At 34.4% G+C, this 26,391-nt stretch overlaps 2 protein-coding genes and 1 long non-coding RNA gene across 3 annotated transcripts; 2 read left to right on the top strand and 1 right to left on the bottom strand.

Moving 5' to 3' along the window:
- Positions 1 to 1,584: 1,584 nt before the first annotated feature.
- LOC108335946 (protein decapping 5) lies at positions 1,585 to 8,350 on the bottom strand. The gene is made up of 8 exons (XM_017572180.2): positions 8,042 to 8,350; positions 5,565 to 5,665; positions 5,182 to 5,253; positions 4,028 to 5,104; positions 3,119 to 3,190; positions 2,295 to 2,489; positions 2,073 to 2,186; positions 1,585 to 2,001 (listed from the first exon to the last, which is right to left on the bottom strand). Exons 1-8 carry the CDS (start codon positions 8,187 to 8,189, stop codon positions 1,849 to 1,851), a joined length of 1,932 nt encoding a protein of 643 aa, XP_017427669.1. The 5' UTR covers positions 8,190 to 8,350; the 3' UTR covers positions 1,585 to 1,848.
- A 10,125-nt stretch (positions 8,351 to 18,475) lies between these two features.
- LOC108335871 (protein decapping 5) lies at positions 18,476 to 24,644 on the top strand. The gene is made up of 8 exons (XM_017572059.2): positions 18,476 to 18,738; positions 20,827 to 20,927; positions 21,261 to 21,332; positions 21,412 to 22,440; positions 23,496 to 23,567; positions 23,732 to 23,917; positions 24,026 to 24,136; positions 24,209 to 24,644. The coding sequence occupies exons 1-8, from the start codon at positions 18,591 to 18,593 to the stop codon at positions 24,374 to 24,376; spliced, it is 1,887 nt and encodes a 628-aa protein (XP_017427548.1). The 5' UTR covers positions 18,476 to 18,590; the 3' UTR covers positions 24,377 to 24,644.
- Positions 18,749 to 20,825, top strand: LOC128194228 (uncharacterized). Its single transcript, XR_008245597.1, has 2 exons — positions 18,749 to 19,839; positions 19,932 to 20,825. It is a non-coding gene; the product is annotated as an uncharacterized LOC128194228 (long non-coding RNA).
- Positions 24,645 to 26,391: the final 1,747 nt, after the last annotated feature.

The following is a 26,391-nucleotide window of genomic DNA, read 5'->3' as shown; positions in this document are numbered from 1 at the left end:
GTAAAACTATGTATGTGATTAATCTCCCTTATGTTGGATATACACATAGGATACTCTATTTATAATAGAAGAAATATAAATTAAGCGCAAAATATAAATAAAAAATAATAACAAACTAAAGATAAAAGATAACTAAAGATAAAAGGTGAATATACAATAAAGATAATATATCTACACTCCCCTCATGCTGATGTATATTAATCATATGTACTAAACATTAATGGATGGTTTGATAACGAGTTAAACCAATATGTCCAACAAACAAAAAATATCTCAATAGCGGATGTCACAATAAGCCGAACAAACAAAGAAATCTTTCTAGGATAGGCCTTAACACATAACTCTGATACCATGTTAAAAAGTGGATTAAGCCTAACTCAACCCCAACTTGTAAGATGAAGCTTGTATCCACTTATATACTATGAAATCGTCTTATCTTTGATCGATGTGAAACTTTCAATACTATTAGTGATACTATTGGATATTTACGCACATATTAAACCTATGACTTAAAACACTAATTAAAAGAATGGACGAAGAGAGAAAGGAATAAAGGTGAGAAAAAGTATAAAGGATGAAACAAGAAATATGAAGTGAGAAAACTATGGGAAAGAGAAAAAAACAACTTTTTCTAAAGTTTCTTCCTCATTTTCTTTTTGCTTAAAAAGCTAATTTTTCTTTTATTTAAAAGAATAAGATGTTTAACATTTTATTAATTTGTCAGAGAAGGGTATTTAATCTAGGTTCTCCTTTTTAAGGTGCAGAATCCTTTAAAAGTTGTTTAAATACACATTTATAGGATAAAGTACGAGTTAGGTTATAGGTATTTAATACCTATGTCTAAATCTATAATCAGATTTTTAGAGAGAGATGGTGAGGCATTATTTCAGATTTATATTCGAGTTTTCCAAGGAGAAGTAATTTGTGTTCTCCTCCCTTTATATGCTTTTTTGAGAAAAGAGGGAGAAGATTGCTAACTTCCTTTTCTCCAACTCAATGACTTTCTCTCGCATATTTTCATGTTACTAGAAATGGCGTAGCTAGTTCAATGGTTCAATATTAGGATTAATAGTAAAAATAATAAATATGGTGGTAATAATCAAAATATCACAAGGGTGGTTATTATTGATGTAACATTATTGCTAATGTATTGACTATATAATTTGTTATGATATGAAATGAAGACAACTATAATAAAGACAATAAAAATTATGGTGATAATAATTATTAGTTTTTTCATGAAAAAAAAAGACAGGAATAAATAAAAATTATGGTGATAATTTGTGATGATATGGGGAAATGAAAACTAAAATAAAGCCAATAAAAATTATGGTCGTAATAATTATCAGTTTCTTCAAGAAAAACAAAAGGTAGGAATAAATAATTTAGTCTTACAACTAAAAGTGAAAACTATATTTCATTTAAAAGTGCTTTACTTAAACAATTTTCTAAAAATTTGTTTTAACTTGACTATAAATCAATTTTCACTTGTAAGGAATATTTTCCTCTTCATATTATTTTATTATCAAACAAGTTTTCATAGTGAAAACATGGCTTGCATGCATACAATAATCCTGCAATGTATGAATCTAAACTACTGCTTTGTTGATATCATATAAGCTTTGATAAAATGGTGTAACATTTTTCCACCAAACCAAAGGGACTTGGGTAGAGCAGTAACAAGAGGGTAACATGACAAGGAAAAAAAATGTCTACTTATTGTGAAACAAACATATAACAGGCAACACAACAATGAAGCATGATCTCTAACATAACTACGGTTGTAATGGGAGGCTTCCTACTCTCTTGTTCTCCACCATGTCCACCACTAAACACATTAACTGCCACCTACACATTGCGACTGGGCATGCCACGGCCCCTACCTCGTCCAGAATAGCCATACCCTCCTCCTCTTCCATAATAACCACCCCGGGAACGTCCACCACGGCCGGGGCCTCGACCCCCACGGCCACCACGGTGTCTCACAAAATCCCCAAATGTCTACACCACAAATCAGAAAAAGAATTGAATATTGTTCCCAAAATATAAAATCCATGAGAGATAGAACAAACCTCAGTATCAATCTTGATTTGTTCAGAGTATCTAGTCCTTCCATTCTGTGGAGCATTATCATGATGCACATTGGAAGAGAGTGAATCAAAGAAATCATCCTTGTTATAAATAGGCTGTAAAAACCATGAAAAGCATAGTCAAAGCCATGGCAGAAAGACCAGATACAATACATTTAGGTCAAACCTGATTTCGCATCAAGCTGCGCACTAGATATACATTACCTTAACCTCAAAGTTTGATAAATCTTCAATGTCTTCGTCTTGATAATCTTCATCAAAGGCATTTCCTTCCCCATCCTTGTCTTTTGAATGAGACTTATTTTTACCAAGATGACCCCAAACTTCATCCTTATTGAACTTCTCATTCATTGCCATGAAATCAAAATCTTCGGTGAATTTTGTGACTGGGCGCGAACCCTGCGGCAGCAAAGCATTAATTAAATTTTCATGAAGTCAACTGAACATTACAATCATAAAGGGTATTTGGAAGAGCTTATTTGGGTTATCTTATGACATTAAGTGTTTCGGACAGTTTATGATACATTCAAAAGCTATTTTTAAGCTAATTTCAGTAGGCTCTTTAGAATAACTTTAGAAGAAAAAAAAACTTACATCTTGCATGCAAATAATTTAAGCCTACTTCCTCTTTGTAACATATGCCTAAGTAGTTACAAGATAAGCACTTATTGAATAACTGTTTCATTAAGCTCTCTACCCAAATGCACCCTTAATCTTTATCAAAAGAGAAAGTATTTTAAAAATGACAATTTGTCTAGTAGATATATTTAATGGTGGAACAATTACTTGAAAGAGGGCAAATATTATGGGATATTTCATTGTTTACACGCTTAAAATAAGTGAAAAATGTTGTATGAAATGAAACCCAAAACTAACAACCCTTTAACAATCCAAACCACCAGTCCCCACCCCACTTCAAAACAGGAAAACTTTTAAATCTCTGAATCATCCGATACATCCCAATTTCTTTTGATATACGCCATTTTAAAACCCAACATATGTAAGTGAAACAGTAAATTGACCATTACCCCAGCTCCTCTTCCTCTTCCACGTCCTCTGTAACTATAGCCATGATGAGATTGGGTAGGAACACCACCCGGCTTAAAAAAATGCAACCACATGTCAGAAGTCATTCTCAATAAAAAGAATATACAGTAAATAAGACGAGTCAATACAATGAAAGATGCATACTTGTGATCTCAAGTTTTAATCACTCGGTGCTAATTTTATTATTTAATAAAAGCACATAGCAAACAGATTAAGAAAGGTTCATCAATCATCGTAATTCATGAAAGGTAAATGCCAATTAAAACCATAGAAAAAACAGATCAAATCCTACATCCAATTCTTTGCAAAAGTGAAGAAAAAAGAGTTGTTGGTCAGGAGGAAAAGGGCTTGTAGGTTATCTAAATTAAAGGGAAAAATTGCCGTGCATTCCTGATTTTACCAAAGCATAGCTTGAAGGACAGGTCCAGTGTGACTTGACATGGAAGATCAAATTTCCACATAATTGTCATATTTGCAGCATTTGAACTGATTAAATGTACATTCAACTTCGGTAAACTCAACTCCACATGAAAACTCATGCTTGTATTTATAAAAGCACATTTGATAAAAGGTGAAAAATACAATTTTTGAATTTGTTGAAAATTTTATATTAAGTTTTACTACAAATTTCGAGTTTAGATAAAAGATTACAAATGTATTAAGATTTCAAACATAACCCTGACCAAAATCAATTATGCACAATCAAATTCACAGTCATCTAAACACACTAAATATCTTTGGATAATAAGATTACTCCAGTTAAATCACAAGATTCTAGTCTCCACTATGTCACCATATTGTATAAAGCATATAAGAACGGGAAAAACCACCACAAGTGTGTGTGTGTGTGAACGTCTGCATGCATAAATTGATAGATCATAGAAGGATACCCTGTGACTAGGCCGTGAGGTTACTGGCAAAGGCAGAATTGGTGGTTGAATAGCAGCAGAAACTGGAAGAGATGTCTCAGGAGATGATGGTGATGATACTTGAACCACTTCAACATCCTTATGAGATGCTTGCGAAGGCTGAGCTGAAGAAACTGTAGTTGGTCCATGTTGCATCAATTGACCTGGGGTTATCAGAGAAGGAGCTGATGGTTCTGCATGGATAGAAGTTGATGATCCAACAACAGCAGGAGACAACTGGGATACAGTTTGATAAGGCAAACTTGAACCTGAAATTGCATTTGGTTTATTGGAGATTGGTGGCACGAAAGCATTAATATCAGGACCAGAATTGGTCAGGGAAGTCAGTGATGGTATGTTAGCAGCTAAACTGACTGCTGAAGTTGAAACATTGGGTGCCTTGTTTGTTACTGATACTGGTAAAATTTCAGAAGCAAGTGTTGCAGAGGGTACCGGAGATAACGCAGAAGACGCATGTGGTAAAGCAGAAGGTGCAAGAGGCAAAGCAGAAGGTGCAGGAGGCAAAGTAGAAGGTGCAGAGGGCAAAGCAGAAGAAGCAGGAGGCAAAGAAGAAGGTGCAGGAGGCAAAGCAGATGGTGCAGGAGGCAAAGTAGATGGTGCTGAAGGCAATGAAGAAGATGTTACACTAGGGATATTAGTACTCACAGGTAGCAAAGACGATGGTAATTCTGGCAAATTAGAAGATACAGTAGGTAAAGGACTGAAATTGGGATACTGCATTGGCTGCTGCATAGATGAAGGCATTGATAAACCAGGTGGAGGTTGAAGCAGAGACTGTTGGTGTAAATGAGGAAGCCCGTTTGGGGCACCATAATATCCTTGCCAATACATTGGCATAGCAAGTCTACCACCATTTGTATTTGGAGCAGTTGGAGAAGCTCCCCATGATCCTATGTTAGGTTGATACAAAGGCAAGGGCCCTTGAAAATTTGACCCAGGATGTCCAAGCTGGGGGTTATGAGAGCTAAGATCAGTCAAAGACCCACTTACTGCAGAAGGCAAACTTGTAGATGTGGTGACTGGGCGAGGATAGTGAGACTGTAAAGGCATTTCCATGTAATTAGGATAAGATTAATTCAACTGATTCAATATACAGATAATTTTTTTTCATCAACCTGAATAATAGCTGGGTCATTGTTGACTTGTGGGGTAGGCTGGACAGGTGGAGAAGATTTAACCTGTAAATCCTACACAAAAAAATAAGACAGATGCCTCAGCTGATCTGTTTCGTATATAATATCCACACAGCAAAAGTATAAACAAAGCCTTTATCGGGTAATTAGATACACTCATAAAATAGATTAGAAAATCAGGATCAGCCTTCAAATATTCCGTCTCCCAGTATATGCATCACATATTCTAAAACCAAGTTGTACAAAAGCATTACAAAATAACACACAAGTGACATGCCATTGTTTCTAATGTGCACTCAAATAAAATCAAGTACCAAAACATTGAATATATAGAAAACCACTTGTAATAATTCCATGCATAATACCTTGATGTCAGTCCCACGGAAAAGTATATACTCGTAGACTTTGTCACCAGGAGGAATCTGTGGGCCATCCTTTTTCCTTCCTTCTGTTCCAAATGATCGCACTGCAACACAAAAAACAGAATTATCACTCTGCCAATCCAACCCATTATAGTAAACAACATATTTAGAAGATAAAATTTGAAACTGCAATAATCCACAAGGTTGCATGAAAATCTGGCAAATATTGAAAGCTATTGATCAACAGTTCTACAAATATGAAACATAAGCACAGAACATAACCTTCATAACTAGTGCATAAATTTTGCTTAATGTGTTTTAAAAATATGAAACATAAGCACAGAATATAACCTTCATAACTAGAGCATAAATTTTGCTTAATGTTTTTTTTTTTCTTTTTAACAGTAATGGGTTCAGCTTCCAGCCAATACATACATATAGTAATGGCCTCAACTTCCAACCAATATTTATACTCCTAAATAACAAAAAGGTATACTTGAGCAAACATTACATCCATTTATTTTAGAAGGAGTACTTCAACAAGATATAACATCAATCTTCTTACATGAGTATACGTTAATGCTGAAAAAAAAAACTAAACAAATACACATATATAAAGAGAGAGAGAGTACTCAATGAAAAACCATTTCATAGTTATAAATCCCAAATAGTGGCAAGGATGGCCCACCTCCAATACCACTATAGCAGGATAGTGGATGACCGGTATTCTGAAATTTTTATTAATATTGCTTTTTTGTTTATTATATTATATGTTATGCTTTAAATAAAAACAAGAAAAAAACTTCATGTTAAACAAGGCTGAAATAGAGGTCTAACAGACCAAAAACAACAAAAAAAGAAAAACAAATTAAAGATATTTAGGCCACTGGCCAAATTCCCCCAACCCCAACCCTTTGTTTGACACAAGAGCTATGCATTGCATCCTGCATATCACCCATATTATACAAGATTCAATCGTATATAGAGGAGAGACAAATGCAGACAACATCACTGAGTGGGCACGACACAACGGCTCTATGTCGTGTGGCACGACACAACGGCTCTATGTCGTGTGGCACGACACAACGGCTCTATGGCGTGTGGCATGACACAACGGCTCTATGGCGTGTGGCACGACACAACGGCTCTATGGCGTGTGGCACGACACAACGGCTCTATGGCGTGTGGCACGACACAACGGCTCTATGGCGTGTGGCACGACACAACGGCTCTAGGGCGTGTGGCACGACACAACGACTCTATGGCGTGTGGCACGACACAACGGCTCTATGGCGTGTGGCACGACACAACGGCTCTATGGCGTGTGGCTCGACACAACAACTCTATTGCATTTGGCAAGACAAAATTGCTATATGGCGTGTGGCAGAAGAAAACTGCTCTATGGCATCTGGCACGACACAGCTGCTTCATGGAGCATGGCATGACACAACAACTCTATAGAATGTGGCACATTACAACAGCTCTATGATGCATGGCCCAACACAACATCTCTATGGCACGTGGCACGATAAACGACTCTATGGCATGTGGCTCAACACATTTATGGTGTGTGGCACGATACATTGGCTCTATGGCATGTGGCACAACACAACGGCTCTTTGGCCTGTGGCGTCACACGACAACTGTATGGCGTGTGGCACTCAGCTTAATAGTGTGTGACACAACACAATGGCTCAGCTTAATAGCTTGTGACATGACACAAGCTCAATGTGATGACAATCCTGGAATACAGATATGTATGTAAATTACCATTCTCTCATTAACATTAATACTTCAAACATGAAAGGGAAAAATATGAATCTTCGCTCTTTAATCCAGCGCCTTAGATTTTGGAAGCTGCGTCATTAATATAACAGTACTGGACTATCTGATTTTGCTCCTTTTAGCATTGCACATGATTCTCACCGGCTGACAACTTAGGGATTTTTAGTTACTCCTTACATTTATCAATCATTAAGATTTCCAGTATTCCGGAATGCAACAAATGTACAATCAACAAAAGCAAGCACCAAAAAACAAAGTCCAAGAATTACAAAAGTCAAACCTAGTTCCCTGTTCAAGTGAGAGTCACATGCTAACATTAACAGAAGAATAATTTAGATACTACAACAGAAATAGATTAAAACAACAAAACTCGCCAAGACACGTCAGTAAAAGAAGCAACCCCAGAAGCTACAGGGTGAAAAAAAATCAAAAGACCCTTCGTAGCTTCTCTACAGAAGGCCCTCAAAAGCTATCAAAAGTTCAGAACAATTCCTTCATTGTGGCAAGAATTCAAACTCGAGACAAAGCCCACTCTTCAGAATTAAATAATTAAAATAACCATAAGAAATATCAAATTTAGACGGAGATTTCAGAGATCTGAAACCAAAAGAACCAAATTAAACTGAAAATGAACAAAACCCAGAAAGGATTAAGGGAAATTCGTCGGGGGAAAAAAGTGGGTAGCAGAAGAATACCGTTTCTAAGGCCAATACTGGACTCTTCAGTGTTGATGTTGTAGAGAATGCCTTCGTATCTGATCTCACTCTTAGAGGTCAAGCTTATCAAGCTCCCAATGTAGGAATCGGCAGCGGAACTCGATCGAGAAGCGCTCTCAGACGCCATAATCACAAGCGGATCAGATTAGGATTTGGGTTTTGGGGCCTCTTGCTAGAAGCCTCTTTAATCTAATCGGTCTCAAGTTTCAACTCAGGTGATGGGATGTGTGAGCCAGACGATGCATTAGGGTTTGAGTTTTATACTTTGATCTTAGCTTTCAATGTAAACGATATAATAACTCGTTATAACACAATCAGTTACAGATTATATTATTAGGATTTTTTTAATGTGTTTTCCAAATTTTATGTGAATATATATTAGTATATGTATATAAATTCTTAAAATATATTAAAATTATAATAAATATTTGTCTTATATGTGAAAAAATTGAATCAGATTAATTAAGAACAATATTTAATTGTATTAATTTTATTTAAGTGTGCAGATAGATAATTATTGTCCTATGAACTATTGGATTGTCCATACAATTTATAAAAGTCCAAGAATAGAGAAAAGAATAACACTATAAATTGTATACAATAATTTTTCTATTTAATATTTATTCACTTAGGTACTCTAAAAAGAACAACATAATAACAATGGAGGTCTTTTTTCTACACCTCACCAATATCAGGTTGCACTTCCAACTTTTATTAACTTTTGTCAAAAATTGTAGAAAGAATCTTTGACTTGCTTGAAATTTTGTTCCCTCCTTATGCCTCCTCTCTCTCATTTGCCTTCATTTTCGTTTGTCCCATTTCATTCTCAGTTCACTGTTGTGCTTTCCCTTCTCGCACTTGTACCTCTGTTCTCGCACTTTATCCTCTAAACTTCACCCTCGTGTTCTCGCTCGTGGCAAAGCCTTCTCCATTGTGGTCGTCATTCTCCGTAGGTCCTCTATCATGGGTGGTGGTGAGGTTCTCCCCTGGTGTGCGGTGCTTCTTCCTCTTGTGTTTCGTCTTCGCATAGCTTGGCATCCAGGTTAGTAGTGCTTCTTTCCTCAACCTCGTTACATGCTTTGAGGATTGTATGATGGATAGTTGAATGCATGAAATTAGATGAAACTGATTAGTAGAAGTGGTGGTAGATAATCTGAATGTGGTATTTATGCTTGGATTTGCAGGGACTAGCCTCAGAGGCCTTAATCGCACTTCGAACAGCAGTTAAGGCCTTGTTGATGTTCGAACGTCGGTTAAGGTCCTGTCATAAGTCGAAGTTCGACAACCCTTAATCGGCCTTCGAATGTCGGCGAGCCCTTAACCGCATTTTGAACGTTGGTTAAGGATTTTTAGAGCTCAGTGTTTACCTCGAATGTCGGTTTCACTACCTTCTTCTTCCCATCAACCATAACACCCTCCACCAACATCTGAGACCACTACCAACACGTCGGGACCACCACCAAAACGTCGGGCCATCACGGTACCACAAAATGAAAGCACCACAACTAGAAAAGCTCTCGCACCAAGCTCACACACAAAAACACAACACAAGAACAAGTGAGTGTCGAAGAAGGGGGTGTAAGGTTTATACCAATAGCAACAATTATTGTAGGTTGTTGGAATCAAACCAACATCATTTACTCATGATCACAGGTGCATAAGTTCATTTAATGAAAGGCAAAAGAGTCCAATAGGAGGTGCAAGTTGATATTAATGATGTAGGGAAAAGCTCTCATAAGAATAAGGTATATGTCACTTAGGTAATGAGCGAAGTATTTTTATGAAACCAGAGAACCATTTCTTCTTTAATTTTTAAATATATGTATTGAGTAACTCATTTTAATGTTTTAGTGAATTTAAAAGTGCATAAATCAATATTGATAATGTTTTTGTTGGATTAAATATATATTGTGAAGTTTCAAAAATACTTTAAATATTTGATTTCAAATATACTTATCCTTTCGTGGAGTATTCATCTTTTTTCGGAATATTTGTCTTTCTTAACCGGGTAGGGATTTTGTTTGTAGAAGATATACTGATGTTTAAGTAAGTCAAGTGTCTCAACAAGTAATAAATGCATTAATTTATTAATGTGATTAATATACCTCATAGAATGTGTTATTTATACTACTTTTCATAGACACTTATTTGGATGGGTTTGGACCACATGTCCCAACTACTTGTTAATCTCATATTATTATAGTTGATTGTAGATAATACAATTAGTGCAATGTCATCTTGGTCGAACAAGTAGGGACCAAATACATGTTAGCTCAGTAGACTAACATGTTCTCGGTCATGGACAACTCTTATTGAGTCTAAGGGTAACTTGGTCATATATACTATAGATAAACACCAAATGGACAAAAAATCAATAGTGATTTTCTCGTTATGCAATCATCATATCATTGTTCAAGCGTTATGGCTTCGTGTAATGAGCCATCAACTATAGAGTCTACCTCAAATTTAAGACTATTCTTATCTTTCTTTAAAACTTCAAGTTATGGTTTGAGTGAGGAGTTATATTACTTCATTGACCATTTAAACTTTTGTGCATTAGTACTTTTTACATGTAACGAGAGTTACTACTTGAATCTTTCTTGATAGAATCTCCTCCAAGCATAGCTCCGATGGAAGAGACTCCAGACTTGAGAATTAGTGGCTGAACTCCGTATACAGCAAAATTGAATGAAAATGAAGGTGTTTGATGTGATTTAAGTGAAGGTATGGTGTGTGTATGGAGCCTCACAGCTTAGAAGATCTTCCTACTAAAGAAGGAAGCTGGAGGAGAGTGAGAGAATTTGAAAACAAGGTCTCACCAAAGAGTAAAAGAAGTTGGAAATGTAGTTCGGCAACATTTCATTATACTCAAAAGTGAGAAAATACAATGGTTAGGCTCTCTTATTTATGTGTAAAGAGGAGCCTCTAATTTGATCCAATTTCCTTCCAAATTTCAAATAAATCTAGTTGGATAGGTCAGCTGGCGACACACATGGCCCATGCTTGCTCACATGGACAATCAAACTCACATGTGGAAAATGCCACTCGTAGGTGTTGGAAAATGTCACTAATCTTATCGAAGATTACACAAGTATTCTCACAACTTCTAGTTTACAATGAGTATTTCACTACTCCTAATTTACAATGAGTATTCTCACCACTCTTGGTATTCTTTACAAGTTTTTAAAGTTGTTGTTAAACGCTCGACCTTGTAAATGATTTAAAACAATGAATTCTTTTCACATGCTATTCAGAATGTTCACTACAGTGTTTGTAAGAACTTCATTTTTAATGAACAATCATTTAGTATGGGAAGCTCTTACATTTAAAAGTAAAATGTAACTACAGGTTTTATGATAGAAGCATTGAGACAGAAGTAAACAATAAATGACGAATTTTTTTATACTGGTCCACTCCAACTGAGCTACGTCCAGTCTCCTCTATCCTTAGAGAGTTCCACTATAATATTTAATAATAATACAATTGAGTATTCTCACCACTCCTAGTATCCTTAGGCACTCTTGGTATCCCTCGATACCCTACCTAGTTGAGTTTCACCCACTCTTAATATGCAGTATTCTTCATCACTCCTGGTATGCCCAGTCAGTGAATAACTCCTGTTACCCTAGACTAGTTGAGTTTCACCACTTATGGTACTAGACAATCTTGATACCATCTGATAAGGTGCTTAGATTTCCTTAACTCGCATGAGTTTCACAAGTGTTTTAATTCTCTTCAGAATTGCAATCAATTGATTGCTTACAAGTCGTTTAAACTATTACTCTCGTAGAGATGACATGTGTTTAATACAATACAATATATACAATACAGTTTTAGTATGTTTCATCTTTTATAGGTTTTTGAATCTTTGTGTAAGGCATTTTAAGGGTTTAGTCAGAGACATTGTCTCAACACCTTTTTACTTCTTGAGAGTTCAATTGATTATCATTGGGTACGGTATAACTTAAGCGTTTAACATATCTCTCTTATATGTTTTGACTTATAAGTCATTTAGCGTTGTCTCTAACAACTTTGAGCTAGTTGTTTTTTCGTTTCATATAACTCTAAGTGTTTTCCTAAGGTTTTCCAATGTTAATGGATGATTGGGGATTTTGTTCCTAGCACTTGTGTTTCTGCCTATCATATTCTTCTGGTTAAGCATTTTCAAATTCTTCTCTCGTTTAAATTTATTTGATTAAACTTCAAAACATGAAAGTGTTTAAAAATATAAGTCTTATAGACGATTTTGTCTTAAGAATGTCCCCATTTTTATGTTTAACAAATGCACATCTAAACGATATGATTTTTCTTAATTCAACGCACAATTGTACTGCCCATGATTTGTCAACTGTCACTTATCATTTTGACACCCATTTTGGTAATTCTCAATTCTACCTTTTTATGTTATTACTTAAGAATGGGGGATTATTGTATTAGGACATGTCAGAAGAATTAATGAAATGAAAATTTGCTCCCAAAATCAAAATCATGATTAAAACTCTTAAGTGTAACTTCGATTATGGGGCTATTGTACAAAAGATGACCAAGATCATACTATTTAGAGTAGTTACATCATCTCGATCAATATTTAAAATTGACATTACAATAGGAAAATTAATGTGAAGAGAGCCATGTCCTAAACATTCCTAAATTAAAGTTAACTTATTTGACACAAACTTATTCGGGTAAAGGCCCATGAGGAAAGGTATATAAGAAGGTGTTACTTATAAGGTAAGGATGAGTTATTATTATTATAATTCTAAACATGTTTGATTTAAATTATTGATCTGAGTATCGAAATATCTTTGCAGACACCACCCCATACATCTTGATAAAAGAAGTGAGCATCTTAGACAAAGAAGTAGAAAAGCATAAGTTCTTGTGAGAACATTTTGTTCTTGTTGGAAGTTCCACATCGATTAGAGATAAGACCAATTTATAGTATATATTTGGGTGCAGACCTTACCTTACAAGCCGATTTTGGGGGTCGAGTTAGGCTTAAAGTCTATTTCGTAACATGATATCAGAGTCAGGTTAGAGTCTATCCTAGAGATAATTGTTGTTTGGTGGGCATATTGTTCTACCCGTTATTTGGTCGCTATTAGACCACCCATTAATATCTAATCCCACGCTCAAGATGTGTATACCTCGGCATGAGGGGTGTGTGTTAGAAGTCTCACATCGACTAGAGATTAGACCAATTTTATAGTATGTAAGTGAGTGCAAACTTCACCTTACAAGCCAATTATGTGGGGTTGAGTTAAGCTTAAAGTCCACTTCTTAACAGGTCTCATGTAAGAATAAACATGAAATCTTCAATATTTAATGAATGAAATGAAATTGTGATTATATATTTGTAGATGGTCCAAAAGGAGTTCAAAACTCGATAACAAGTGATACAATAACCCTGACATAATTTATTAAGGTAAACCTAACATCATTTTAGTATGTGAGGTTATGTCTAACTCAACATTAAAAAAGAGATGGTGTTTATGCTCTCCACTTATAAATTATGCTTTGTTGATCATATCTTTAATTTATATAAAATCTTTATTACATTACAATTTACTTATAAAAAATAATTGGTTTTTTTTAAGATATTATGCACATATCTTAATTAAAAAATAACTTAGTTGCATATTTCATTGTTTTCTTTAATTATTTTATACTGCAATACAAAATAATCTAGCGTGTGCCTCACACTTATAGTTTGCCATCACACTAATAGTTGGACACTAGAAAGATAATTATTGCTTGTAAAATTTTATATGACTCATACCATATGACAAGATTTAATTATATGATAGGATAAAGTTATCACTTGGAAAAATTCTAAATAATAATAAGCAACAATAAAAGTTTAAAAACATTAATGTTGTGTTCGTATGCATAAATAGTACAAATTATGTGTATTTGTGAAGATGAAATTACGATATATACTATGTTCGTTTTAATTGATTTAAAAGAATTATATACCTATGATTTGGGGGATTATTGAAAATTTCAATCTTCCCGTTTTGTGAACATTTGAAATGATTTGGGATAAAATGTCTAGTTTACCCTTATACAATTATCATTTTTAGTTGGCTTAATACCTCTTTTGGTCCCTCGAAAGAGAGGTTGTGTTCAAAATAGTCCTATCTTTTTTAAAAAGTAACAATTGATCACAACTTTTGAAAAAACAGTTCAAGTTAATCCTTTTTGCTAATCGCTTCAAAAATTAAATGGTGCAGCTGCCTCCCTGGACAAAACTTAATGACGTGTTAATTTTATGTGATTGTGTGGTAGTGTTAGGTTTATTGACATATAAAATTAAAATTGGGAGAAAATAAATTGAATACGTGACAACATGTAAGAGGTTAAAGAAAAGATGGGTTAGGGTTAGAATGAAAATCACGATATGGGATTAAAAATTGCAGCTTTCTCCCTCATTGTCCAATGTTCATTGAATTTCTGTTTCTTTCGCAAAATGTGCAGCTTTCACCTCCTTTCTTATCCACCAAACTCGTTGTAAAGCTCCTTCATAAGCCACTCCTTCCCAAGCTTGGTGGTCACACACCACTTTCTGGAAGATGGGTTGAGAAAAAGTGGTAAGATGAGTTGAAGGAAGATGACGAGATCAAGATAGGTGCGTGAGATGTGGATGCATTTCAGTTTGGTATTCTAGAAAGTAAAAGTTACTCGGCACCTCATTTTTTTAATATATTTCAGAATGGATTTTACGAGAAAGTTTATAGATTTGAAACTAGGGGGCTTTACCATGTACCTACCATGCACTTCCAAAATTAAAACCTCAATAAAACATAGAGAACTTTTGACGTGATATCATTGCACAAAATACTTTAGTAAATAAGGTGCCCTTTATACCAATTTAAAATTTTGTTACATGTTTTGGTAACAATTGAATCCGGAGGATCCAAAATAGTCAGTGACAGTATTGTTGAGATTGTTGATAGGGGGAGCACTGGTTTAGCTGAACCTACAATCTCAGAGTTTCTGGTTTTTTATGATGACAACACATAATTAATAACACATGTGTTTATGTTTTACATGTTCATTACTTTCATGATTATGAATATATGAGAACATGTTTGTGTTCTGTTGATCATTGCAATTCACTATGTTATATGTGAGATTTAATTTGTGATTGCATGAAAATTGTTTTGGAAAAGAAAAACCACATGCACTTTTGTTGAACTTATAATTGTGTAGCAAAACAACAGTTTTAAGTCGACTTCATTATGAAGTAAGTCGATTAAAACTTGTGGCTTTGCACAAACTTTTTCAAAGTGTGCTGTGAGAATTTTTGAAGAGAAAGTTTTTCAAAACTATGTTTTTAACTGTTACAAAGTCGACTATGTGCGAAAGCCATTCGACTAAGTCTGTTACAATTTTGAATTTATGTTAATGCTTGTATTAAATGTTACAACGACTATATTTTTAAATATGTTGACCAAACATTTATTGTGATTCGACTGCATTAATTGTACATTCAATTAACTGCATTGATTGTTGCTAACTGCTTTAATTGAATTGTGATATTCGACTGCATTAGTAGCTAAGTCGACTAAAATGCGTCTGAGATGTGTTTATCTATATATTAACGCGAATTTGAATTTAGTAATAAATTTTGTGAATTTTAACATTTTCATATTCATTACAGATTAGTGTTATCTTACAGAACGTGGAAAAGCTCAAAGAATCAAAGAAGAAGACCGTGGTGATCATCTCTTGTGATTTCTTGAAGAACAAGATTGATGTGCTTTGAAAGAGCTGATCAAATATGCACAGAGAGGTGTTTACTGAAAGATCAGAGTTGACAATCTACTGAAGATTGGGTTATTTCCCTGTTGTGATTACAGGAAGAAGAGTGTGCGGCGTTCTTGACTTTGAGGGGTTTCTCAAAGGGTGTAGACAACAGAAGAGGGGATTCTTGCTGCTGGTCTTTTTGTTGTATGCCTATATTTTGATTAGAGGGTTAGAGAGGTGTTTTTATATTTTTGATGTGAAGGTCTCTATGAAAGCCTTGTTGTAAAAACCTTGATCATTATAGTGCATTTTCTTCCTGTGGTGGAAGGACATTGGATATAGGCTTGCCCGAACCAGTATAAAAACTCAGCGTTTGATCTTTCTATCCTTACTCTGTTACATTCAGTCGACTTTATTTTTCACGCATTCGACTATATTCCGCTGCACTACAAAGTGTTTTTCCTTGCGTTTCAAGAAAGCTTTTAAAGTCATCTACTTTGCGAAAAAGATTTAAAGAAAACATTGTTTTTGTATTTCACCAATTCACCCCTTCTCTTGGTGTTGAAAATTAAGCCATTTTATTTTAACAAGTATTACAAGAAAAAGGAGGAATTGAACAAAATGAAGATAAAAAGTTGACATTGGTTAGAACACCAAGCGGGTTATATACTTAGTATGTATGCGTATGAGGTACTTGATATTGGATGATGATTAAATCTCTCTCTAAACTGAATCTGCTGCTGGTCCACCGTTTCACTCTGTCTTTCTATTGATGTCTAGATTCTGAGAAGGAGAATTCAGTTAAGGAACCCCCTTCGAATGTCTTCATCCTCGTGGCACCCTCCTTGACGAACCTTCTTTGTCCTTCGACGACCTCCGAATGGACCCACCATCCTTGTCCTCGGACGACGACGTCTTCGACTTCCTACGGGGTTTCGACGCTGTCGGGGGCGTCTCATCTTCCGATGATTGATAGACCAAGTTGGAGGAACCCAAACCCTAACCCCTCTTTTTTTAACCTCTGCCACGTTGTTTATGTTTTTCTTTTTACAATTTTAATCTCACATAGTCACGCAGTCACATAAACTAGACACGTCATTATGTTTTATCCAGGGTGGCAGCTGCATCGTTAAAAAATTGACGCTGTAACAAAAAAGTATTAACTTGAACAGTTTTTTCACAAGTTAAGACCTTTTTTAACTTTTTAAAAAAGGTAGGACGAATTTGAACATTCCCCCTCTTTCGAGGGACCAAAAGAGGTATTAGGCCTTTTTAGTTAAAGTAATCAAATTCAAAGAAGAGAAAAGTGAATATATAGCCTTTTGCATAGAAATGTAACCACTTCCAAGTATGAAATCTAATAAAATTGTTGTAGATGAAAAAGTTTTCTTTCTAAATCTTAATTTAGTTAACCATTTAAATATTTATATTTGCGCAATTTTTTTCTTTTAAAATGTTTTAGTTATTTTTTGTTGTCTGTGATCATTTTTGTCGTATTATTTTAAATGTTTTTGAATTTGAAGCTAATGTAGAAATTTTATAAGATTAACGTGATTAAATAACATAAACATATGTATTATATAATGGTGGTGTGTGTCGGTGAAGTTTATTTGTAATTATTTTTGTGTGGATGAAGTTTATTTGTAATTATTTTTGTGTGGGTGAAGTTTAAAAAAACAATTTCACTTTATATAATTATTTTTATTATTTTTTTTGGGTTTTTTAATACTTAAAATTCATTTTATCAATAAATATATTATTAATAAATATAATTTTATATTACTTTTATTATTAAAAGATATTTAGGTATTCTTTTAATTTCTGTCAATTAAATATTTTTTTTATGTGTTACATCAATCAAATTTTATAATAATTTTTACAAATTTTACTTTTAAATTTATTTTCACTCATCTTATTCTTTAAAAAAAACAACAATCATCTTATTTTTAAATTCTTTCATATTCATTTTCTTCCTCTTCTCTAAATCCATGAAAGTGATCATAAAGTTAGATTATAAATTTTATCTCCTTATTTTAATCAAATCCGAGAACTTTTAGATTTTAAATGTACGTTAACTCTTGATTTTCATATTTCATAGATTTATATTTAGATTTATATTTTGCAAGCAATATGTATAGATCTCATACACTTAAAAAGTTGTGTTTCAAACATAAAATTTAAGGAATGATTTTTCACGAGTTTAAATTCAATAAAAAAAAACTGTTTTTTTTACACAGCGAATCAATTAAATAATAATTTAAAAACTTTCATAAAATATTTATTACAAAGTAATTGACATTTAATAATCAATAAATAATAATTTATAAATAATTAATAGTAGATAATATAAAAAATCTTGTAATTTAATATATACACATCCTCTGTTGAAATGTAATTAAAAAATAATAAATAATGTTCATACCAACTCTTATAATATTAATTGAGATCTTTTTGGGTAAAGGAGTTGTTAGGACAACACTCAAATAAGACAAAATGTATGTTGTTACATCATCTTAGTCACAATATCCCATTCCACTCACAAACTACCATACATTATTACATCATTACAAATATACAATGTAAATTATAACATCATCTCATGCACATAGCATCCTATCCCATTCACAAACTACTATACATTTTGTGCATATAAAAGGTACATCATTTCATTCACATCCCATCACCCCCAGAGACCCATTTGAAAGTTGGAAAAGATTGTAACAGGGGCTTCATAAAAGGGGCCCCAAAACCCAAACCCTAACCTCATTCGCTCGCGGTTATGGCGTCCGAGAGCGCTTCTCGATCGAGTTCTGCGGCGGATACCTACATTGGCAGCTTGATAAGCCTCACTTCCAAGAGTGAAATCAGATACGAGGGCATTCTGTACAACATCAACACAGAAGAGTCCAGTATTGGCCTAAGAAATGGTATTCTTCTGCTAACCACTTTTTATTCTGACCAATTTCGCTTAATCCTTTCTGGGTTTTGTTTATTTTCAGTTTAATTTTGTTTTCTTCGTTTCAGATCTCTGAATTCACTCTCAAAATTTGATCTTTGTTGTTGTTGTTTGTTATTTTTTTTATTGAATTCTGGTGGGGCTTTGTCACTGGGGTATGAATTCTTGCCTCAGACAGAAGGATTTTTCTCAAGTTGTGATAGTTCACGGGTCTTCTGCTAAGAGATCGAGAATGGTCTTGATGTGTCTTTATCCTGCAGCGTCTGGGTTGCATGTTTTACTTGTCTATTAAGCGTGGCATGTGGTTTTAATCTATCTCTGTTGAAGTATCCGGGTTTAACTTTTTTCACTGTTTGGATAAGGTTCTCAGATGGACGTAGGCTTACGTTTGGTTCCTGTAATTTTTTTATTTTGTTATTTGCTGCTTGCTTTTGTGGATTGTTTAGTTATTGCATGCCGGGTTAATAAATGCAAGGAGTAAATAGCGAACGAAAAAATTTAGTCCCTAAGTCGATATCCGTGCGACACTGAAAGAAGCAAAATTCAGATACTCCGGTGCTGATAGATTTATGAAAAAACTTCCAAATCTAAGGCCAAACTGGATTAAAGAATGGAAATTCATATGCTTCCCTCTTATGTTTGAATTTTTAATGTTAGTGAGAGAATAATAATTGGCAATTTACGTATATATCTGTATTCTTGGATAGTCAGTCACGCGCTATAGAGCTGTTGTGGTGTGTTACGCAATCTAGAACCATTTTAGCCTGTTGTGTTTCCACAATGTGTCATGTCTGGAGGGTTCTGAATCGCAGTCTTGTGTAGCATTGGTGGCCGCAACATTGCCTGGATGAAACCCGTCTTTAACCTCCATAATATAGTGTCATTTAAGGTTTACTTTGGGAGACATGTGCGTGATTTTATACTTCCCTTAATCAAGGTTTGAAATAAAACCCTTTTTTGAAACATGACCCACTATATTTGGTGCATCTCCAGCCTTTTCTAATGGTTTTTGACACCTTCCCGGTGTTTCTGGCCTTGATCTGTTCTCAGGCACTGTCTTCAATGTTATTTGGTATTGTTTCTATTCATTTCACCCTTACTTTTCCGTGCTCTCCCTCAGATATTGCTCTGCGCTTTCAGTTTTCTGTTATTTTAAACATGCAGTGTTGTGGCAATCATGGGTGCTTTTGCAGACAAGCACAGCTCCCGGGAGTGCTGTATCACACCTCTTAGGCTATTTTTTGTTTTGATTATGTTGCAAGCTATGTTTTGTATTGGAATTAGGGTATTCTAAATTTGGACTTGGACTCATCCACCACACTAGCTAGCTTTGGTGCGGCTCTTCTGCAGTATATATCAATTGATATCTCAGCCTGTACATAGTATTTTTCGAAGATTGCATAGTGTGGTGCAAAGTTACAGCCCTATTGCAAGATATATAGGGCATGACTGCTACACAGGAATTGTGGGTTCTTGATATGAATTAGGTCTCTCCCACCACAACAGCTAAATTTGTTGTGTGGTAATTCTAAGATTTGCATCATACTTTACTTGTTTTCTATCTATCCAGACAAACTTTAATTGCAATGATAATTGTTGTGCCCTATATATTTATGTACACACCCACACACCCACACACACACACACCCACACCCACACACACAGGTGTGGGTGGGTGTGTGTGTGTGTGTGGATATAGCTAATGGCCACATAATCTCATAAAAAATGTCTTGTGCATTTATCTTTAATCTTCATTTAAATGGGATTGAGTGTTCGATATTTGTTATTCTTTTATCCTATAAGGCATGATACCTATTTCTCACTTGATATGCTTCCTATGTGTGTATTGGTTGGAAGTCAAGTCATGTACAGTTGAAAGTTTATGTAGTATTTATAATGGTTGTGCTCTTCGATTGAATTTCAAATCATCGGGACTTCTGGTCAATAGTTTTCATAAAACTGTGTGGATTATTGCAGCTTCTAATTTTACCATCTAAATATGTTGTATAGTATCATGGGTTGGATTGATAAAGTGGCGCTTTTGTTTTTTGTGTTGCAGTGCGATCTTTTGGTACAGAAGGAAGGAAAAAAGATGGCCCACAAATTCCCCCGGGTGACAAGGTTTATGAGTATATACTTTTCCGTGGTACTGACATCAAGGTACTATGCATGTAATATGTACACGTTTTTTTTTCCTAAATAAGTATGTATCTGTACCTGGTTTCATTGAGAGTACCTTAGGAATAATGGCATGTAAATTGAGTGAGTTTTGTGAAGAAACGTTTTTGGTACAACTTGGTTCTAGAATCTTTGATCAGTAGATGGAACATTAGAAGGTTGATCCAGTTTTTCTTATCCGTTTTGAATTAATCTGTTTAATCTACAAAGACTTTGTATAGATGTTACTGCATGGAATATTGATTTATTGATGTTCACATATTTTATATACAAATCAGATCAGCTGAGACATGTCTTATTTTTTTTTTTCTGCAGGATTTACAAGTCAAATCCTCTCCACCTGTGCAGCCTCCTCCACAAATCAACAATGACCCAGCTATTATTCAGGTTAATGAGATTTCTTTTTGTGTAAATAATGAATCAGTTAAATAATGTCTTCCTAATTATATGGTATGGCATTCTGCAGTCTCACTATCCTCATCCTGTCACCACACCTACAAGTTTGCCTTCTGCTGTAAGTGGGCCTTTGACTGATCTTAACTCTCATACCCCTCAGCTTGGACTTCCTGGGTCAAATTTTCAAGGGCCCTTACCTTTGTATCAACCTGGAGGTAACATAGGATCATGGGGAGCTTCTCCGCCTGCTCCAAATGCAAATGGTGGTAGGCTTGCTATGCCAATGTATTGGCAAGGATATTATGGTACTCCCAATGGGCTTCCTCAATTGCAACAACAATCTTTACTTCGACCTCCACCTGGTTTATCAATGCCTTCCTCCTTGCAGCAGCCTATGCAGTATCCCAGTTTTAGTCACTCTTTACCTACTGTATCTTCTAACTTACCAGAATTACCATCATCTTTACTACCTGTGAGTACTACTACCCCTAGTTTAACATCTGCTTCCTTGCCTCCGTCTAATTTTGCCCCAGCACCTTCTGCTTTGCCTCCTGCACCTTCTGCATTGCCTCCTGCACCTTCTGCATTGCCTCCTGCACCATCTGCTTTGCCTTCGGCTTTGCCTCCTGCACCTTCTGCAACGCTTGCTTCTGAAATTTTGCCAGCATCAGTAACAAACAAGATACCCAATGTTTCAACTTCAGCAACCATGTTAGCTGCTAGCTTACCATCACTGACTTCACTGACTAATTCTGGTCCAGAAATAAATGCTATAGTTCCACCCATCAACAGCAAACCAAATGCAATTTCAGGTTCAAGCTTAGCCTATCAAACTGGATCACAGTTGTCTCCTGCAGTTATTGGATCATCAACTTCTATCCATACAGAAACATCAGCCCCTTCTCTGATTACCCCAGGTCAATTATTGCAGCCTGGACCATCAATAGTTACTTCAGCTCAGCCTTCACAAGCACCTCATAAGGATGTTGAAGTGGTTCAGGTATCATCAATGCCATCTTCTGAGTCATCTCTGCCAGTTTTTACTGATGTTCAACCACCAATACTGCCTTTGCCAGTAACTTCACGACCCAATCACAGGGTATCCTCTCTTCTTGATCTATTAGTTTGTTTTTTATTGTTTTTTATATGTTTGTATGTTTCCACACAATATCGTAATATGGGGGATGTTTTGTTAATGAATTGGAATAATCTCATCCTCTAAAGGTATTTAGGGTGCATGGATGGACAGTTGTAAATGATTTTAGATTATCCTGATTTTGGTTAGAATGAAGTGCATGTTTGATTGAGCATTTGTAAGATTCTAAATGAATGTAATTAATTTTGGAAATTTGATTTATAAGGTGAGTGATTTTTGTTTGGATGCATTAAGCAGGTTTGGCATAGTGAGTTTTATCACTTATTAAACCTAGGTTTGGAGGCAAAATAACACTACTGAACATCAATAAAAAAAAAGTTATATTTTTACTAAAATCATGTTGGACTGGAAGCAAAAGGCAATTCTAAAGCTGTTTGCCGTGAATCATATTGTACCAAGTTTGAAGAAAGTGGTTTACATTTGAAAATTTAATCTAAAAAGCAAGTCCGTAGTATGGCACAAAATTTTCAGCCCTATGCAGAAGTTATATATTTTCACTTAGCGAAAGTGTTTTCGAAAATTAAACCAAACGTTATTTGTTAAGCAAAATCACGTTTTCCCAAGTTGAATATGCATTTGACAAGTTTAAACGTTGTAAATGTGAAAATCATGACACTTTCCCTCTGATCTTTCATGGCAACTTGCTCTCCTCCTATACATTAAGCTAGGCTTTGATCTAATGAGGAATATGGTGAAATTGTGCTCTGTAATAGTCTGCAAACTCTTCTCTGCTGATAAACTTTTCTGTATTATTTTCCATTTCTTTTGCAGAGAATTAAAGTAGGATATGATTTGGTTTGTGTATGCTTTTAATTGTCAGCTTCCATACATAAATTGTAATGATTGATGATTGTTTCTTAATTTGTATGCCTTTTGCTTTTATCAAATAAAACTAGCATCAAGTGCCGCATGAATGGCTTTATTATGTTAGTTATTGTATTTAGAGTTTATTTGTTTGATTGAGAAGGACTTCTGACATTTGGTTTCATTTTTTTAAGCCGGGTGGAGCTCCTACTCAAACTCATCATAACTATAGTTACCGAGGACGCGGGAGAGGAAGAGGAAATGGGGTAACAACATTCAAATTACTATTTCATTTATAAATGTAGTCATTTCTCAAGTCACTTATTATAAATATCTACCATGAAACAACATGCTCTATCCCTTTTTTTTCCTTTTTAAACAATTTTTGGACCATTGGGATTAGCTAAATGAAAATTATTAATGCTTCCAGGGCCCAGTCACACAATTCACTGAAGATTTTGATTTCATGGCAATGAATGAGAAATTCAGAAAGGATGAAGTATGGGGTCATCTTGGTAAAAGCAAGTCTCACTCAAAAGACAAAGATGGTGAAGAAATAGCGTATGAAGATTACCAAGACGAAGAGAATAATGATTTATCGAACCTTGAGGTTAAGGTAATATAATCGAGTTTGCAGCTTGATATGTATCAAGTTTTCACGTAATGATTTTGATTTTTAGTCTTTGTATTGTGTTTTTGACTCTGCTTTTCATGATTTTTGCAGCCTACTTATAACAAGGATGACTTCTTTGACTCGCTCTCTTCCAACGTGCATGATAATACTTCACGAAATGGAAGGACTAGATACTCTGAACAAGTCAAGATTGATACTGAGGTAATTTTTCTCTTTCGTGGATTTCATATTTCTGGGGACAATGTCAAATTCTTTTGCTGATTTGTGGTGCAGACGTTTGGTGATTTTGTGAGGTACCATGGAAGCCGAGGCGGCCGTGGCCCTGGTCGTGGTGGACGAATGCGTGGTGGTTATTATGGAAGGGGAGGAGGATATGGATATGGCTATTCTGGACGAGGCAGGGCTCGCGGTGGCGGTGCCATGCCTGGTCGAGCTTTATAGGTGGCAGGGAATGTTTAGTTATGGACATGATGGAGGGCAAGAGCCTAGGTAGCCTCCAACTAAAGTACCTTAGTCATGTTAGGGATTATTATGCTTCATTGCTGAGTTACCTGTGCTTGTTTAACAGAAGAATAATAAGTAAGAACTTTTTCTATTGCATGTTACATGCCTCTTGTTACACCTCTACCAAATTTACCTGGTTTGGTGGAAACATGTTTGTACACCATTTTATTTTAGTTATATCAACAAGGCAGAGAAGTTCAGACAATTTTTTGCAGTATTGCAGCTTAGTCATTTGTGCTGGGGTGCCAAATGATTCTTAGCCCTACAAGTATTATTTATATGATTTTGGTGTTCAATCATTAATGTTTTTCTTTATTTTTACTATAAACTTAATACTGTTAAACGTATTTTCAGAGGAAATTCACTTATAACTCATGATGAACTTTGGATAAATTTGTTTTTATGATGGATGCTTGTAGTTTTCATAGATTTTGACAATCTTTCTTATATGGTAGCATGAGAAGCAGGCAATTTTTCAAGGGCATAATAAATAATTGCTACTATTACTATTAACTTCTGTGTCTTGTTGCCTTTGATTACCTTCAAAATAAAATATACTTTTCTGAAAATAGAGGCAACAGTTTTTAGTTTAATTTCAAATTTTAGAGTGAAACTGGAATTTAGCTGGAGAGATATATATTTTATTTCTTAAGACTGCATTACTGCTTGTTATAGTCTTTTTCGTAATTACTGAGTCTGATTGTTTATTTTTTTTAAACATGTGATTGTGATTGATAAGATCCATTGATAAACATTGATAATAGTTGTTATAATTATAAACTTAATACTGTACTATATGTATCTGTTTCACTTACATGAAAATTCATTCAATAAATACTTTGTAGAAAGTATACTAAAGAAGGTTCGGTTCAAATAGCCTTCAATTTTAATAATAATTAATGATCCACAAATTATTTCTCAAAATTAAATAGTTGTGTATCAGAATTAATTCAACTAGTTTTATCATAATTAAATATCTTAAATCTACCTTTTCAAAATTATATTCTCGAAAACTTTTTTAATGTCTTTTAAAATGTTACTTTTATAGATAAATTGATACCTTTTCATGAAAAATTATCAATACATGAATTGGATCGAAATTTTAGTGCATGGAGAAAATTGAATTGATTTGTCTAGTTAAAATTTAGACAAATGAAGGAATTGATATGTTTTTTTTTTTTTTCTATCCTGATCTATTATAACTAAAAGTAAGATTATTTGATCAATAAATGTTGTCCCCTTAATACTTATTATTAAAGTTACAACAATAATTCCGATTAACATATTTTCCTGTTGCACGTTTCTAATTTATTCATTATTATTTGTATTATTATTATTTTAACTATTATAAATATTTTCATCATTATAATTATTGTTATTCTTAATGTAATTTTTGTTTTTATTTATAATTTATATTTATATAAAGGCGACTTTTTAGTTTTATTTTTAAGTAATTTTTTTAAGTTAAAATAAATGTTACTAATATTATTTTTTAAGCGACTGTTTAACCTCTTTTTCAATTTGATCAATTTTTAAACTTTTAAATATTTTTAAAAATTAAAAAATTGCATACAAAATTAATAAATATTAATTATAATAAAATTATAAAAGTTATTCATATTTAATTTTGTAGTTATAATAAAAATAATTGTAACGTCCCAAATTATATATATAAATATATAATATAACAGTTAGAATAAGACATCCCAAATTTAGTCATAATTTAAAACTTTAAACGCATTAGAGTATTTCAAAATAAACAGGAACAACTAGGAATCCTAACTAGACTAAGCTGCAACATCATCACCATCCAGGACCTGCTTCAGGGGTACCTCATCCACCTCTGCTCATATCCAAGTGGATGATCATTGCAAAAGAAAAGCACACACAAGCAAAACACAAACACAAAAGCAAGGGTGAGCTAGATATACAAAAATCATGTTATAACACTC

This window comes from Vigna angularis, chromosome 10 (assembly GCF_016808095.1).
Source record: "Vigna angularis cultivar LongXiaoDou No.4 chromosome 10, ASM1680809v1, whole genome shotgun sequence".
NCBI lineage: Eukaryota > Viridiplantae > Streptophyta > Magnoliopsida > Fabales > Fabaceae > Vigna > Vigna angularis.
The sequence above is the reverse complement of the archived record's forward strand: the minus strand, read 5'-3'. Positions and strand labels throughout refer to the sequence as shown.

Coding starts and splice junctions, on each gene's coding strand:
- LOC108335946 (XM_017572180.2), bottom strand. CDS start 8,189: ATGGCGTCTGAGAGCGCTTCTCGATCGAGTTCCGCTGCCGATTCCTAC. Junction 5,666..8,041: donor CAGTATTGGCCTTAGAAACG/GTATTCTTCTGC, acceptor TTTGTGTTGCAG/TGCGATCATTTGGAACAGAA. Junction 5,254..5,564: donor TCCGTGGGACTGACATCAAG/GTATTATGCATG, acceptor TTTTTTGTGTAG/GATTTACAGGTTAAATCTTC.
- LOC108335871 (XM_017572059.2), top strand. CDS start 18,591: ATGGCGTCCGAGAGCGCTTCTCGATCGAGTTCTGCGGCGGATACCTAC. Junction 22,441..23,495: donor CTTCACGACCCAATCACAGG/GTATCCTCTCTT, acceptor CATTTTTTTAAG/CCGGGTGGAGCTCCTACTCA. Junction 23,918..24,025: donor TATCGAACCTTGAGGTTAAG/GTAATATAATCG, acceptor TGATTTTTGCAG/CCTACTTATAACAAGGATGA.